Source organism: Eptatretus burgeri, chromosome 2 (genome assembly GCF_056783735.1).
Source record: "Eptatretus burgeri isolate ZD-2024b chromosome 2, Ebu_testis_v1, whole genome shotgun sequence".
NCBI classification, from domain to species: Eukaryota; Metazoa; Chordata; class Myxini; order Myxiniformes; family Myxinidae; genus Eptatretus; species Eptatretus burgeri.
The window spans coordinates 140,255,055-140,270,562 of NC_140962.1; the positions used below are offsets into that span (position 1 = coordinate 140,255,055).

The 15,508-nt window shown below is 45.6% G+C and overlaps 1 protein-coding gene across 4 annotated transcripts in view; it reads right to left on the reverse strand.

The window, feature by feature from the left end:
* Positions 1–15,302, reverse strand: part of HASPIN (histone H3 associated protein kinase) — a 116,710-nt gene extending 101,408 nt beyond the window's left edge. For 2 of the 4 annotated variants that reach the window (XM_085871566.1, XM_085871565.1), the window contains exon 1: positions 14,931–15,297. In XM_085871566.1, coding sequence (XP_085727692.1) covers positions 14,931–15,130 — 200 coding nt within the window. In that variant the 5' untranslated portion in view covers positions 15,131–15,297. Of the gene's footprint in view, positions 1–14,930 lie in introns of all 4 variants that reach the window. The other 2 variants (XR_015055538.1, XM_085871567.1) reach the window with 2 other exon arrangements.
* Positions 15,303–15,508: the final 206 nt, after the last annotated feature.

A 15,508-nucleotide genomic window follows, 5' to 3' on the forward strand; every position in this document is an offset into this window, starting at 1 on the left:
ATGTCTTAAAACAAAAATTGCAGAGACACTACGCTGACAGAATCGTTTTCCGGAAGCAACGACAAGCAAACCAACCACTGCTTTTGATGGCTTCAAGTGCAACCACTGATGACGCCATTGGTATGCTGATGGAACGGTTTCCAGAAGAATTGGAACCAGATGAGATCAGCCCAGAATCACATTTCCTCTGCTGTCTACATACAGTCACAACAAAACTGAAGGCCGACATGAAAATAGCTGGTGGACACAAGGGCTATGATGACTTGAACCAAGAAGCAGAAGAAAAATGCATACCAACAAGTGTGGACCTGCTTATGAAGTGGATCATACAGGATGAACTCAACCCCGGCGAGCATTCAGAGCCTGACTGTGATAACAGCCCCAATGATGATATTAGTCCAGCACTTCATCAACGGATCTTAAACGTCTGCCAAGATATCGTCTATAATGTATCAATGGGTCGCAAGAATACACCGAAGCATATTGGAACAGGATTGTTTGTCCATCACCTGACAAGATCCAAACAATTGATTGAGTATCTACATATGGCTGGGGATAGTATAAGCTATCCAACAGTCAACAGAATAGACTCGTCGATTGCACAATCTCAGATATCAAGGTTCGAGGAGAATGATTACACATTTGTACCAGAAGGTGTCGTTCCAGGGAAATTCGTTCAGTTCGCAGCAGATAATTTTGACATGCAAGAAGAAACCTTGGACGGAAAAGGCACCCTTCACGTCACACAAATGGCAGTATTCCAGCGAGGCCCACCAAATCCACAGAGTAAAAAGGAAACGACGATCGGTAGAAGAACTAGCATTGGCAATATCCCGCCAACATTCCATCATACAACACCATCCGAGCACCTCCACAGCATGTCCCCCCTCGTTTCAGCCTACCAGTGACAAACACCAGTCTGGACTGTCCAGCATCACGGAGGTCAGAGTGTGAAAAGATTGACCTTGCATGGGTGATGAGTCGTTTGACTGCTGAAGATGCCCAACACATCCCTGCATGGACAGGGTTCAACCAATCATTGGTGAAACCGAGTGAAGATGTAACCACCAGTGGGATACCTCCCAATAATCCCAGCCCCTGCCCACGAACTTGACTTTTCTACTGAGAAGCAAGGCGATTGCAGCGAAGCTAGGCCAGACAAAAACCGTCATTACATTGTATCAGGCACTGCACCACAAAGCCAAGGAATTGGTTTGGCTCCTTCCGGAAAAGTTGAGCAATGTCATCGTACAACTTGGGGCATTCCACACAGCTATGAATTTCCTTGGCATTCTCGGCAGTCACTTCGCACAATCTGGTCCAGCTTACATCTGGATCGAAGCTGGCATGTACGGTGAGTGTGTTGCACAGAGAATCATGCAAGGGAAATCCTGGAATCGTGCTGTTCGCGCACACAAATTAACCATGGAAGCCATGTGGAGAGCACTCTTCCGGACCTTCAAACTATGGCATGATCACAATCAAAAACGCAGTATCGAAGATGCAAACAACTATGCCACTCCAATAGCAACAACGTTCAAGGAGAATGACCATGAGAACATACCTGCGACCGTTCAAGAATTCGTCGAACATGTCGATGATCTTGTCCAAGACATCAACAAATTCTTTGAAGAGAATGCATCTAATGCTATACTGATGTTCTGGCGGCAGTACATAGATCTGGTGGAAACCCTACTTCTGTTTGTTAGAGCAGACAGAGAAGCTGACTGGACCCTTCATCTGTCAAGCTTCAAGAGCATGCTTCCATTCATGATCACGTACGATCATACCAACTACGCACGATGGGGTGTCATATATCTGCTCGACATGTTGCAACTGGAGCAAACCGCCCCTTCTGTATATCAGGACTTCTTGGCAGGAAACTTTGTTGTGAAGGAGTCGACTGGCTATTTTAACCAAATTACCACAGACCAAGCACTGGAACACGTGAATAAACAGTGTAAAATTGCGGGAGGACTCGTGGGCATAACACGGATCGCGAGTGCCTGAAACCGATGGATGATCACATTCAGTGACCGAGAACGACTGTCGAATGACATTCGCAAGATGGTCGGCATGACTCGCGATCGCTCTAGATGCAAAGGGGACAGGAGCTCTTCAAGAATAAAACGAGACGAAACTGATGTGAAAAAACTGGAAGAGCAAATCGTGCAGTTCAATCCCTTCAATCGTACAGGTGAAGAACTTGTTTGCATATCAACCAATGATGTTGCCCACGATGACATAAGAGAGGATCTACTAACGGCGCAAAATCGTGGCACAGAGTTGCTCACCAAGTTTGTATCAAACCATCTACTTCCAGATGCCCCTGAGAAGTTTCACGATGCTATCCCAAAGAACAAATCGAAAACATTCACAAATCTGAACACTATCAATGTTGTTACGCCGGCTGGTCAGAAAAAGGCCGTAAAAGCAGACCGTGACCTATTCCGAAGGTTGTTAAGTGCAGCAAGCAGTGATCGTCAAATAGACCTCAAAGGTCTACTACAACATGAGCTCTCCCCAGTTCCACTTGCCATGGCGACTCCAGATGAAATGCTGAGACCCACAAAAAAGGCAGATCTGTACCATATACTCTGTGACGATTACAAGGAAAAACCACTTCCAGAAACAGACCGACCAATCTGTGTTATCGTTGATGGAATGGCTGTTGTGCAAGCTTTGGGGAAGCCATCTAATGCAACAACATTCGGCAATCGAGCTGACTCATTTTGTAACCAAGTTTTCAGTAACCTGAGAGGCACACAAACAAGACTGGACATCGTCTTCGATGACGACCGGCAAAAGTCAATCAAGTCTGGGTTCAAAGAATAAGTCTGTACTGGGTTCAAAGGGGCTCGAGTTCAAAGAACAACAAGTAAATGGAAAATACGTTGGATAATGGATGGCCGTAATGTGCGTCTACCTTCTGTCTGGCAGTCATTCATCTCACTGGAGGCAAACAAAGTAAACCTCATTCGGTTTCTGCGTGACCAGCTACTACTTCGAGCGCAAACCTTACCAACCTATCATGAAGTAGTAGTTTCTGGAGGAGATGCCTTTCCTGCTATCATCCACAGGTCGGGATGTGCTGCACCTGAACTCAAATCACGAGGAAGTGGACACCAAAATCATCTTGCATGCTCTGGATGCCAGTGTCCAGAATTTCCACAGAGTAGTTGTGTGCACCAGAGACACTGACATTCTCTTGCTTCTGATTCGTCATGAAACTGCTGAAGAAGTCTGAATGATCAGTGGGACGTCCAAAGACAAACACTTTATACCAGTGTGCACTGTGCGTGAAAACCTGGAACCAGAGGTTGTCCATAACATCCTGAGTTTCCATGCACTTACTGGATCGGATTGCACAAGCCAGTTCTTTGGCTATGGAAAGCGCACGGCATGGAAAACCTACCGAAGTTCCCCAATCTGCTCAAAGATCTTGGACACAGCCCGGATATCGACACAGACAATATTGAGCTCTTTGTTATCCAGATGTACAGCTCAACCACGAATGCGACTTCTGTCAATGACCTTCACGCAGAACTATTTCATCGGGTCAATGATCCTGAAAAACTGCCACCCACTCATGATGCTCTAGCTCTTCATATTCAACGAAGCAACTACCAGACAATGGTGTGGCTAAATGCAATAGTGCCTATTCCTCGTTTACCACAACCGGAGGAATGTGGGTGGGACGGTGGGTTTGTTGCGAAGGACAGTCTTTGCAGCCACTGCTCATGAGACTGGATCCAGTCCCATCAGTATGCATCAAACTGTTGACAAGCCGCTGCAAAACGAGATGTTCAACGCTTTGCTGCACCTGCAGAAAACACAACTTGATCTGCAGTGTTGCATGCGGATGCAAACAGGAGTGTAGCAATAGCATTCACTTGCCAGATGAAGATGACTCTGAATCAGATGAAGATTGAATCTGGATGAACAGAAATTAACAATGCATGCATTGCATTATCACAGTCGTTCGATTTGACCACTAAGTGTCGTGTATGTGTGCGTGTGCGTGTGCGTGTGCGTGTGCGTGTGCGTGTGCGTGTGCGTGTGTATATGTATATATATATGTATATATATATATATATATATATATATATATATATATATATATATATATATATATATATATATATATATATATACATATACATATATATATATATATATATATATATATATATATATATATATATATATATATATATATATATATATATATATATATATATATACACACACACACACACACGTGTATGATCTTAATTTTAAATTTACCAATATAATGTGAAGACATTGAAATATACACGTGATTTACGGCAGTACGTATATAATTATGTTATCAACAGCATTGATAAAAATAAGGGGGTAACCTTGAGTTTGTGTAAATCAATGCACATATATTGTGATAGTTTAATATGTGTTTGGTATGATTTTCAAGGGTAATGAACTTGGATTATTTTAGTGTGTCAATTGTATCAATCGGATAATAACTTTTTGAGTTATGTGTAATATTCCACGTTGTCGAAAGCTAAACCGAAATAAATTTTTGACAAAAATACTTGTTTTATTTCACTATATGAAGAACTGAGATACAATAGAACTTCACAAAGTTCGTGCTTTGATGCAAGTAGTCATTCTGCTCATTTTGATACCATACACGTGCCCCTATGTTGGGTATTGGAGTTTACAGGTAAATAAATATGATTTTGATAATGTCGCGAATCGCGGACGAGATTGAAGTCACAAAATTAGCCATAAAACGGTCATGCACACCTTGCCAGAATGAAAACCGGGCATTTCTAGTCCCCAGAGGTCCCCTCTACACACCCATATAGGTTGTAGGTAGATACAACGACACGTGAACGAAATCAAGAAATATGGCACTTTAAGATATGGTTCCCACACTATTTTAATTTCGACTGTAACAACAATTTATTCACGGAATTCTTCAATTCAAAGGTAATTTACTTGCTAGAAGGTAAACGTGGAAACATTGGTTCAGTTTGAAAGCCAATTTTCATTATAATGGAGCTGGCAGATCCGTCGTATATGCGATCACCGTCGTAAATGCGATTATGGGACCACCGTCGTATATGCGATCCGTCGTTGCCCAAAACGACGTTCTCGGCAGGAATATATATATATATATATATATATATATATATATATATATATATATATATATATATATATATATATATATATATATATATATATATATATATATATATATATATATATATATATATATATATATATATATATATATTATAGCCTGGTGTTGGCGCAGTGGTTAGGGCAGCGCCTTGGGATCCAAAAGGTCCTGAGTTCAAGTCCCGTTGGGCCACTGAATTAATACACCAGGGGGTTGACTCAGCCTGTCATCCTTCCGAGGTCGGCGAAATGAGTACCAGTATACTGGGCCGGTGTATACCCCAGTTAAAATAGGTGTACCATATCCCTGTGTCGTAAGAGGCGACCAGGGTTGCGTCAGGAAGGGCATCCGGCATAAAACATGTGCCAAATCACTATGCGGATCAGACGGATGATCCGCTGTGGCGACCCCTAACGGGAGCAGCCGAAAGAAGAAGATATATATATATATATACATATATATATATATATATATATATATATATATATATATATATATATATATATATATATACATATATATATATATATATATATATATTGTAACGGCTGTGGAAATTCGCAGAACACCATATAGGTCCTCAGTTCAGTTATGCCGATAAGTTTGTGTTCAGTTAGATTTCCCCACCGTTGTTTAATGGTAATTATCCGTGTGGACAGGGCTGTGATCTTTGAGTTGGTCTTTATTCTTTTGCTATCGTTATTTTGGACCGACTCACCAACCACAACGCCAACCACCTGGAATGCACAGGCATTCCATAACCACGACCGCTTCACAACAAACCACGCCATCCTCACAACTTTACCCACAACCGCCAACATCGCCTCACCATCTTCTCCACCCTGCCAATCACCTTCTCAACCACCACCACAAACGCCAGTCACGCCACCATAACGCCAACCACACCACCACCGCATGGTTAAGAGAAGCCTGGCACTCATCGGGGGAGAACGGACGACGGCCCCACCGTCCCCTCCCCCCCCCAAGGGCAAGCACGTGCGGAAAAGGAAGCAGCGATTGCCTACAGAAGTACTCAACGAGAAAGGCCCTGGTTCAGGCGAGAAAAAGCCCTCCTTCTGGAAGTTTCCCGCGGGAGCTGGAAGGAGGGCGGGGCGAGGGCCGTGGAGATAAAAGCGAGCGCTGAACGCAGTGAAGTGGGTGTGTGTGTGTGTGTGTGTGTGTGTGTGTGTGTGTGTGTGTGTGTGTGTGTGTGTGTGTGTGTGTGTGTGTGTGTGTGTGTGTGTGTGTGTGTGTGTGTGTGTGTGTGTGTGTGTGTGTGTGTGTGTGTCGTCGAGAAGAACCCAGTGGTGGGTCGTCGAGCAGAAGACAGTCGGTGAGGAGCTGGAGAGGGTCCAAGAGGGACGCCCAAGCAAGTCACCACAAGGGTGGAGGTAACCTGCGGCGGCCTCATGGAGTTCCTTCGGTCAATCAAGCTCCTTGGACATAAAGACCCTAAGGGGTCCAGTCTGACCCCCTTGTCTTTGAGGGGGTCTTTTCCCTGTTTTTATTTGTGTGAATGTTGTGGCGCCGTGTCCCTCAAGTAGAACTGTGCAAGTGCTTGTGAATAATAATAATAGCCGGTTGTTGTGCTTTGCCTTGTTCGTGTCTTGTCCCTTCCCACCTTTTCCATTGCATTACTGTGTACGTGTGTAAATAATAAATGTCCTTGTGTGAATGTTAACCCGTTCGTCGTGTCCTCTTTCCCCATTGAACTGCCGTATTGCTCTCGGAATAATAGCGGGCTTTTTAATAGCCGATAAAATAATTGGGTCCAGCGAGGTCTCGCAATAATACATCGCTCGGTTATCCCAGAACGGAACGAACCACTTAAGCGGTTCGTGTCCAAGCAGACCTCGCTGAGGTACGGTCTCTCGGTAGGCTGCCCACGCGAATACTTAGGTATATCGACAATTCGGCGATTGACCCTGTCGCGCGTGGGTAGAATATTGACAAGGCCGTGGTGTGCGCTTGGAGCACACCCGTGACTGGTTTTCGGCATTGTTCCGGAAAGTCGCGACTGAATTGTCCGTCCGGTGAGCGAGACGGCCGCCATTGGCTAAAGCGGCTGTTCGCACGCTGGGCAGGCGGAGAATTCGTAACACAAGCTTCACCAAAAATAAATTTGTGTTTTAATTTCGACTGTAACAACAATTTATTCGTGGAATTCTTCAATTCAAAGGTAATTTACTTGCTCGAAGGTAAACGTGGAAACATTGGTTCAGTTTGAAAGCTGATTTCCATTATAATGGAGCTGGCAGATCCGTCGTATATGCGATCACCGTCGTAAATGCGATTATGGGACCACCGTCGTAGCCCGAAACATCGTTATGCGGCGCATAACTGTGTATGTGTATATATATATATATATATATATATATATATATATATATATATATATATATATATATTTTTTTTTTTTTTCTATTGTTGTGGGCCGGAGGTCCGGTGGCGAGAACCACCGCAAGGTGGGGAAGGTCACGTCTCCCACAAGAACCTCCGGAATTGTAGGCTGTCCTCGGATAATTCCTTAAGGCAGCGGGTCGCTTAACCGACCGTGGATGCCAATACCTCCACCGCATAGCGTAGGGTCTTTTTGTCTCGAAGCAATTTACCTAATTAACCACGCGGTGTCGTCTACCAGGGAACCACGCCCTCAGTACGCCTTGCCCGAACCGGACGACTCTACTGACTACCAATTGCCAACTACCTTTCCGGTTCGGATGCAGCGAGTGGATCTGCCAAGGTCGTTCCGGCGAGAATGAATGGATTTTCGGGTATGAAAACCCCACCTAAGCTCAGATTCGAACCATGCTGGACCAATGGAGGAAAAGGCGAAAACAAACTGGGAACATTTCTTCAGTCGTTTTATTTACAGCAAAAAGGACACAGAGCAAGCTTATCGCAGATATACTCGAGATTTACAACGATCAAAAACACTTATGCAGTTGTACTTTGCAGAGGGCGCCACACACAGACACACATAGACGAAAATAAAATCCAGGTGAATTCCAAGGAACCTCGCAGCCAGGGAGAGAGACGAGCTGGGGCCACGGCTCGGCTGGGTACTTGCAAGTTGGAGGGAGGGGGTGCCCCGTGGTGCGGCACATGCCAATGGTCGTGCAGCTCGGCCCGCAGTCACACGCGTGGGGCTCGTGTCCGCGGAGGAACCCAAGCGGAGCAGAGCGGAGTCCCAGGGCGGGGATCAGGGTCGCGGACAGGACCCAGCGAGAGACCCGGTCGAGGTCGGGTGCCCTCGGTCGTTATCGGAATCGACCAGACGGATCGCTCCACCAATGAAGAACGGCCATGCACCACCACCCACAGACTAGTGAAAAAGCTCTGTCTGTCAATCCTCGTCATACTCTGAACTCAAGACTCCAGCAAAATTCCAACGAACGCCCCAGCGGATGCAGAACTGAACCGAGCCTTTTGACTGAACTCCCACGAATGCACGTCTCCGAGGGTACCTTCGTAGTCCATCGAGCTCCCTCAGCGGGGCGGGGTCTTGGTCAAAACTGACGTCACTGTCTGCCCTGATTGGACGGGGCTCCCATGGGTCCGCCCTTTCTGGGCGGGGCCTCGCCCAGGCACCGGCGAGGCCCGCCAACTGCACGCGTGTTTGGGGAGGGTGAATGACGGTGCAGCCACACTGCGTACGTTTGGGGAAGCCGAGAAGAAACTGGAACAGCGAACGTGAAGATTTTGCCTCAGAAAAACGAGTCTCTATAGACAGAGGGTGGACAGTGGTACGGTGTGGCCAGCGAACCGAGGGCTGCAAGTGCTAGGAAGGTACCGTGGTTCCATAAGAGGATGGGATATAAAGATTTATTACACTAACTAAAAAAAGACATCGCAACGCACCCCTTCGAAATACCCACTACACACAAGGAGGGATTCTGTCTACACATATACTTAACGGCATAACTGACTTAGGACACCTGTATGTTGTATGCGTACGGTTACATATATATATATATATATATATATATATATATATATATATATATATATATATATATATATATATATATATATATATATATATATATATATATATATATATATATATATATATATATTGTTGTGGTTACCAGATTCGCAAACCACCATTCAGGTCCCTTAGGTGAGGTATCTCGGTAAGTGCATGTGTAGTTAGGCCCAAACCCGTTGTCTAGTGGGAATACATGTCATTTATACGTGCTGCGACTCTTCAGGATAGCCGTTTTTCTTTCACTATCTTTATTTTGGACCAACCGCCATGATCACAACCACAACATCAACCACCAACCACAACCACCGCTTCACCACAACCGCCACGACCTTCCCGTCACACCTCGCCACCGTAGCATCGCCACCGTTCTTGCCCCGCTGTGGGTACCGGTGTTGGACTCATGCAGAACGCGCGTCGAACAGCGTGTACAAAATCACGGATTTTCTGCTTCAAAAACGGATCAAAAACGACACACGCCCACTTTTTGCCGTCCAATCGGTGAGCGAGGGGCGAATTGGCCCCGCCCCCAGGGCGATCGATATATGCAAATTTGTGGATCAAAAAGCCTTCACGCCCACTTTTTCTCGGGCCAATGAGGAGCGAGGTGAAAGGTCAAAGGGAGGGGGTCAAAGGCGAAGTTACGGAGGGATAAAAGGACGGTGTTCGTCAGTCAGAAGAGAGTCGCAAAGGAGAACGAAAGAGAGTCGCAAACGAGAACGAAAGAAGTCTGGAGCCCGAAGCCTGCAGTGGCTGGAGAAGCTGAAGAGAGTCGGACGAGGGGGTGCTCGCGTCGGTGCCAGGAGCTGCACGCCCGAGGGAGGCCGGCAGCGCGACCTGGCCGAGGTGGAGACGCACACCAGGGATAATAAAGACCCTCTATACCCCGAGCATCAGCAACCCCCCTCCTGTTTCCCCCCGCGCTGAGATAGTGCGACCAAGGGGGCCCCGTTCCCACCCCCTGCCAGGCACTGTCCACGAGGCCCGCGGGTTGCGGGGCCATCGCCGCTCCGCGTCTCATCACCAGACGGGTAGGCCCGACCCGGTCTCGGCCTCAGGCCGCCTCATTCTTGAGGGTATTTCTTTTCCTTGGTTTTGGGTATGTGTTGTCGGCGCCGTCTGTGAAGTAGAATTGTATAAGTGTTGCCGTGTGCTCGGTAGTCGGTATTAGCTCTGCACTGTGTTTTCACTTTTATGTTTGCTTTTTGTGTAAATGGAATTGTGTTTTCTTTTTTTGTGTGCATTTGGTGGAATTGTATTTGTGTGCTTCCCGTGTGCCGAGAATAAATGTGCTTTATTGTTGAACTGTTCTCCCGCTTCGCTTCGTCTTTTCCCCCATTGAACCCTCATCTTGCTTCACGTAAAGGGTTGGTAGTGGGCTGAACACGCCCGATAATTAATCGAACCGTCGAGGTCGACGATAACACCGCTCGGTTATTCTGATAGTACGGAACGGGTCGCTTAAGTGGCCCGTGTCCGAAGTCGACCTGCGGCGAGGTGCGATCGCCCGGTCTACCCTCCGTGTGGGTACTTAGGTAGTTCGAATTTGGCGAGCAACCCTATCCCACGCGGGGGCTGATTGGCTCGATCGCGGTGAGACCGAAAGGTCCACCCGTGACTGGTTCCCGGCGTTAGTCCGAGAGGGTCACGACTGGATTGTCCGTCCGGTGGGCGACGTGCCGCGATTCGAGTTACGTGGCCGTCGCACGCCGGCGGGCGGAAATCCGCAACAATATATACATATACATACACATACACACCTCCCCCCACACCCGGGGGCCCGTCTCAAAAGATTGTGAACCACGATCGGTGGTGTGGGGGCCCCTCATCATCTCGGGTTGCGTGGCCCTAACATCAACTCTGCCCTAATATCAGTGGGAAGGGAATTGCGTTGTTTGTCTTTGTCTTCACGACCACATTACAACTCATTGCAAATCTAATACAAGTCTGAAGACAATGATGGTTCACGAGTGGTATTTGACGATGTAGATCGTTTCAGAAGTCAAGGATGAGACAATGTGATAATTTTTGACCAAGTTATAAAGATGATCAACATGATGTGGTACGGGTGACAGGTTATAAGCTGCAAAATGTCGAAAACCCGGTTTCGTTCAACAACTTAAAAAATTTGACCTTTGCATTATAACCTTTAAAGGTCACAAAACAATGTTGTGGACATTAAAATAAGGAAACAGGATAAGTGCTATAGCTTATTGGAGTTAGTTCGTCGAAGAAGGTCGAAAACCCGGTTCAATTCTCACAACTTTAAAAATTTGACCTTTGTGAACTTTAAAGGTCAAAGGTCAAGGATCATGACCTTTGGTGCAAAACCTCCTCTGGCACATTCCAGGAACAATACAACGTCATATAGGCTATATGGCATTTCGCACTCCTCGGATTATCCATACTTTGATGAAATCAGCGTCAAAACAAACTGGAAGGGGACGCCACGGGCAAGGTGTTCGAGATAGAGCAAAATGGTTTCAAGACTCGAATTGGGAATGACCTCAAGATTATGCATAAAAATTATCATCGTAGCTCTCAAAGTTTGGGCAGTCGTATGATTTTTTATGTCAAAATTTTCTAAATTCGTGACCTTGTGACGAAAATGAGAAAAAAAAAAAAAATCGATCTCTGTGGGGCTATGCAGGTGCCATTGGCCTAACCAAATACCGAAACCCCTGCCAGATTTGACAAGCCCCTCGGAGAAGAAATTTTTTATGTCAAAATTCGCAATTTTCTAAGTTCGTGACCTTGACCTTGACACGAAAATGAGAAAAAAAAAAAAAATCAAGCTCCGTGGGGCAATGCAGGTGCCATTGGGCTAACCAAATACCAAAACCCGTCAGCTTCGACAAACCCCGAGGAGAAGATGCAAATTGAAATCGGCTACCCCCTACAAACATGTTTTTTGTGCGTGGCTCCATCCATAATGGGTGCACCACGCCCATTTTCAGGAAAACACAACGAGATCATGATATAAACCTCCCACCAAAATTTTATCAGGATCAGATCAAAACACACGGTGCTATGATCGGGACAGACAGACAGACACACACACAGACACACAACAATAACGAATATAGTGGTCACTTATTTTTTTCATGAAAATATTTTTTCTTGAACCAAAAACAGCACTGGCATGAAGCGGAGCAGACCGGAATTGGGAATCTCTTCAACAATCAAGAAACAGCAAAGCACCGGCAAATGGTCAGGCCTCCAGCAACGGTCTGAGTTCAGGCAATGGTTATCCCATGGGGAAAGGAACACACCAGTTAGGAGGCAGCACCCACAAAGCTCAGGCCACAATTGAGGGGCGGGCCCCAGAACCACGCCTCCCCAGGAACCTTATAAGCTCGAGAATTGAAGGCCGCAGTGCTGGTACGCATCTGGGAAAACACTAAAATCAGTCAAAGCTGAACCTATCGAGGACGAACAGGCTGGTGCTGTGGTGCAGTTGATAAGCCACAGAGTTTCCTGAAAGTGCCGGTCAACACACCATCTCTGGCAATTTCTTCCAATTCCTTCACTTGGAACGCGCAAGAGTACTCACCAATCAAGCCCTCTTTCCTTCTCAGGACTGGGTTACTGAGATGCATTAATGATTTTGTTAGTCGCACGACGAATGCTCACCCGCACCTCTCCTCACATGGCTCATCATTTCCCCACATGAAAATTCTCTGTTTACATGTGTGTGTACATCTGAAAATCATAGAAAACTAGAAGGGCACTCTTCCACATTGCCAAATATACTTCTGCCCACATAAAGAAAAGAAAAAAAAAAAAAAAAAAAAAAAAAAAAAAAAAAAAAACTTGGCTGCCAAACCATGTGACTGATGAAGTCATCAATTCCACCCCCCAAAAACAATTTAGCCCGAGATTACCATAAAAATTTCTCATTCTGATCAGATAAATGACATCATCAAAAAAAATTACACCTATTTTCCATGGGGAGTAATTGACATGTTCCAAGTATCTATTTTTTCCATGGAGCGGTTTCGGAGATAGATGTCCAAAGTTTTTCCTTTCTTCAAACACTGCTGCCACATCAAGTGACCTATGACTAAATAATTATAATTTAAACATTCTACATGAGTCGTCACACCAATGGTGAAAATTGTGTCCATCGGCGAAGCAATTGCAAAGAAAACAGACAACAAGAAGGGCACTTGGTAGAGCAACATACCTCCGCCACGTAATGCCTGATCCACGAGAACATATCGGGCCCAATACATTTTTGAAATATCATTCAATATATCGCTTTTGATCCCATCTCTCAATGGTGAAAAATCAGTTAAAAAATTAAATAATCCTCGTATCCAGTTGCAGATCTGGATCTTCACCAAAATCGAATCAATTCTGCCTTATCAAACACCCAACCACCCATCAAGTTTCATTCGAATCCATCCAGAACTTTTCGGGATATCATGCTATATATTAGTTGAACCCTATCTCTCAATGGTGAAGAATCACGTAAAAAATTATCAGATCCAGATATTCACCAAAATCGAGTTGATTCTTCCTTATCACACAACCGTGTCCACCAAGTTTCGTCCAAATCCGTCCACAACTTTTTGAGACATCGTGCTATACATCATTTTTGGCTCTCTCAATGGTGAAGAATCAACTTAAAAATTCTAGTAGTGATCTAGTAAAAATCTAATTCTAGTAAAATATCCGGAACCGGATATTCACAAAAATCTAATCAGTTCGTCCTTGCCACACACCCAACCTACCCACCAAATTTCGTCCAGATCCGTCAACAACTTTTTTTTGAGATATCCTGCACACAAACAAAGACAGACAGAGAGGAATGAAAACATAACCTCTTTCACCTTTGGTGGCAGAGGTAAAAACAAAAACAGCGAGCCCAATCCCTCCCAGATTTTGCATATATGGGGTTCAGATCATGGGCATAAAAAAAAACTCTCCTTCCCGACAGGTGTATGTGTTCGAGATTACTGAAATATTTGAGAGGAAAATAAACTAACAGTAACACACAAGCACAAGCACGCACGCGCACACGTTGGCTTAATGGTTAGGATGATGGGCTTGGGATCCGAGAATCCTGGATCGAATACCAATACAGAACCCTGTTATCGCACGCAGACGACATCGTTCAAATCCCACTCGGCTGTTGAATGAATACCAGGTGGGGTTGACTCTGCCTGTCATCCTCCCGAGGTGGGCAAAATGAGTACCAGCTTGCTGGTATCCTGTGTCGGAGTGGCGTCCCGTCCAGGACTGTCCCCAATAGCCAAGGAGACTGCTTAGGCAGCACCAATGCTCTGCACAGAGTATGGTCCCGATGGATGGATGGATATATCTATATCATCAACTGTTAATGTAAAACGAAACATTTGAGATTTTGGAAAAAATGCTTAAAGTTCAGGCAAAATGTCACAGTAATCAGTATCAGCGAGTTTCGGCCACGTGCCCCTCCTCCAAATTGATAGGCTCCACCTTCATGGAATGTGTGCCCGTTGGAGGCCGAAAGTAGAAAAGTAATTCTTCAAAAGCTAGAAATTCCTCCTCCCCCCCCCAAAAAAAACATTTCTGGTGCAAGACCCCCCCCCACCACATTAAAGGGAGGGGTAATACCCCTTTCCCTGATACTCCCTTCAGAGATAAATGTCTCTTGGGAAAACTGCTGCAAGGAAACCAAACTCGAGTCTTAAATAGTTGACTGTGGTCCAAACTTTATGTTAATTAAAAGGAAATAAAATTCTCTCATTCCGAGAGCCTCCAATTAAGATAACCACGGTCACTGTGTACCCATCAGAAGAGCTGCGCATCATCGTCGACTCCGATATCTTCTCAGTGCTCGAGTCGAACAAATCCATTTTGGCATTGCTTGGATTGAACATTCTACTCCAGGCATCCGGCAGGAGCTGAAAGCGACGGGTGGATCCATAGGTGGACAACACACGGCCTTGAGTGCGGAGAGTCATTGTGCGACGACGGAACGGCCGCATGCACGGACGGACGGACGGATACACAACCCTGTTATCGCACGCAGACCCTCACTCGTCCTCCTCATGATATCACCGTAAACCTCTCCGTGTCCTTCCTCCTTCCTTCCTTCCGTCCGTCCGTCCGTCCCCTTCCCGGAAAACGGCTCCGGATTGGTCAAGGCGACAACAACGGCAACCGCTGTAACGACGCCTTTCGAACGCGATTTTCCCGCCTTTGATTGGCTGACACGGTGAAATCGTGCGCTTGAGAAAATTCGAACAATTTTTTATTTCCTCCACTCGAAGCTGACGTCGCTATTTCCTCATAAATGTCCGCATATTAATCGCTAAATAACGGCATGTTGGGGAAAATAGCAAATAATTGTTGCTCTCTATCGC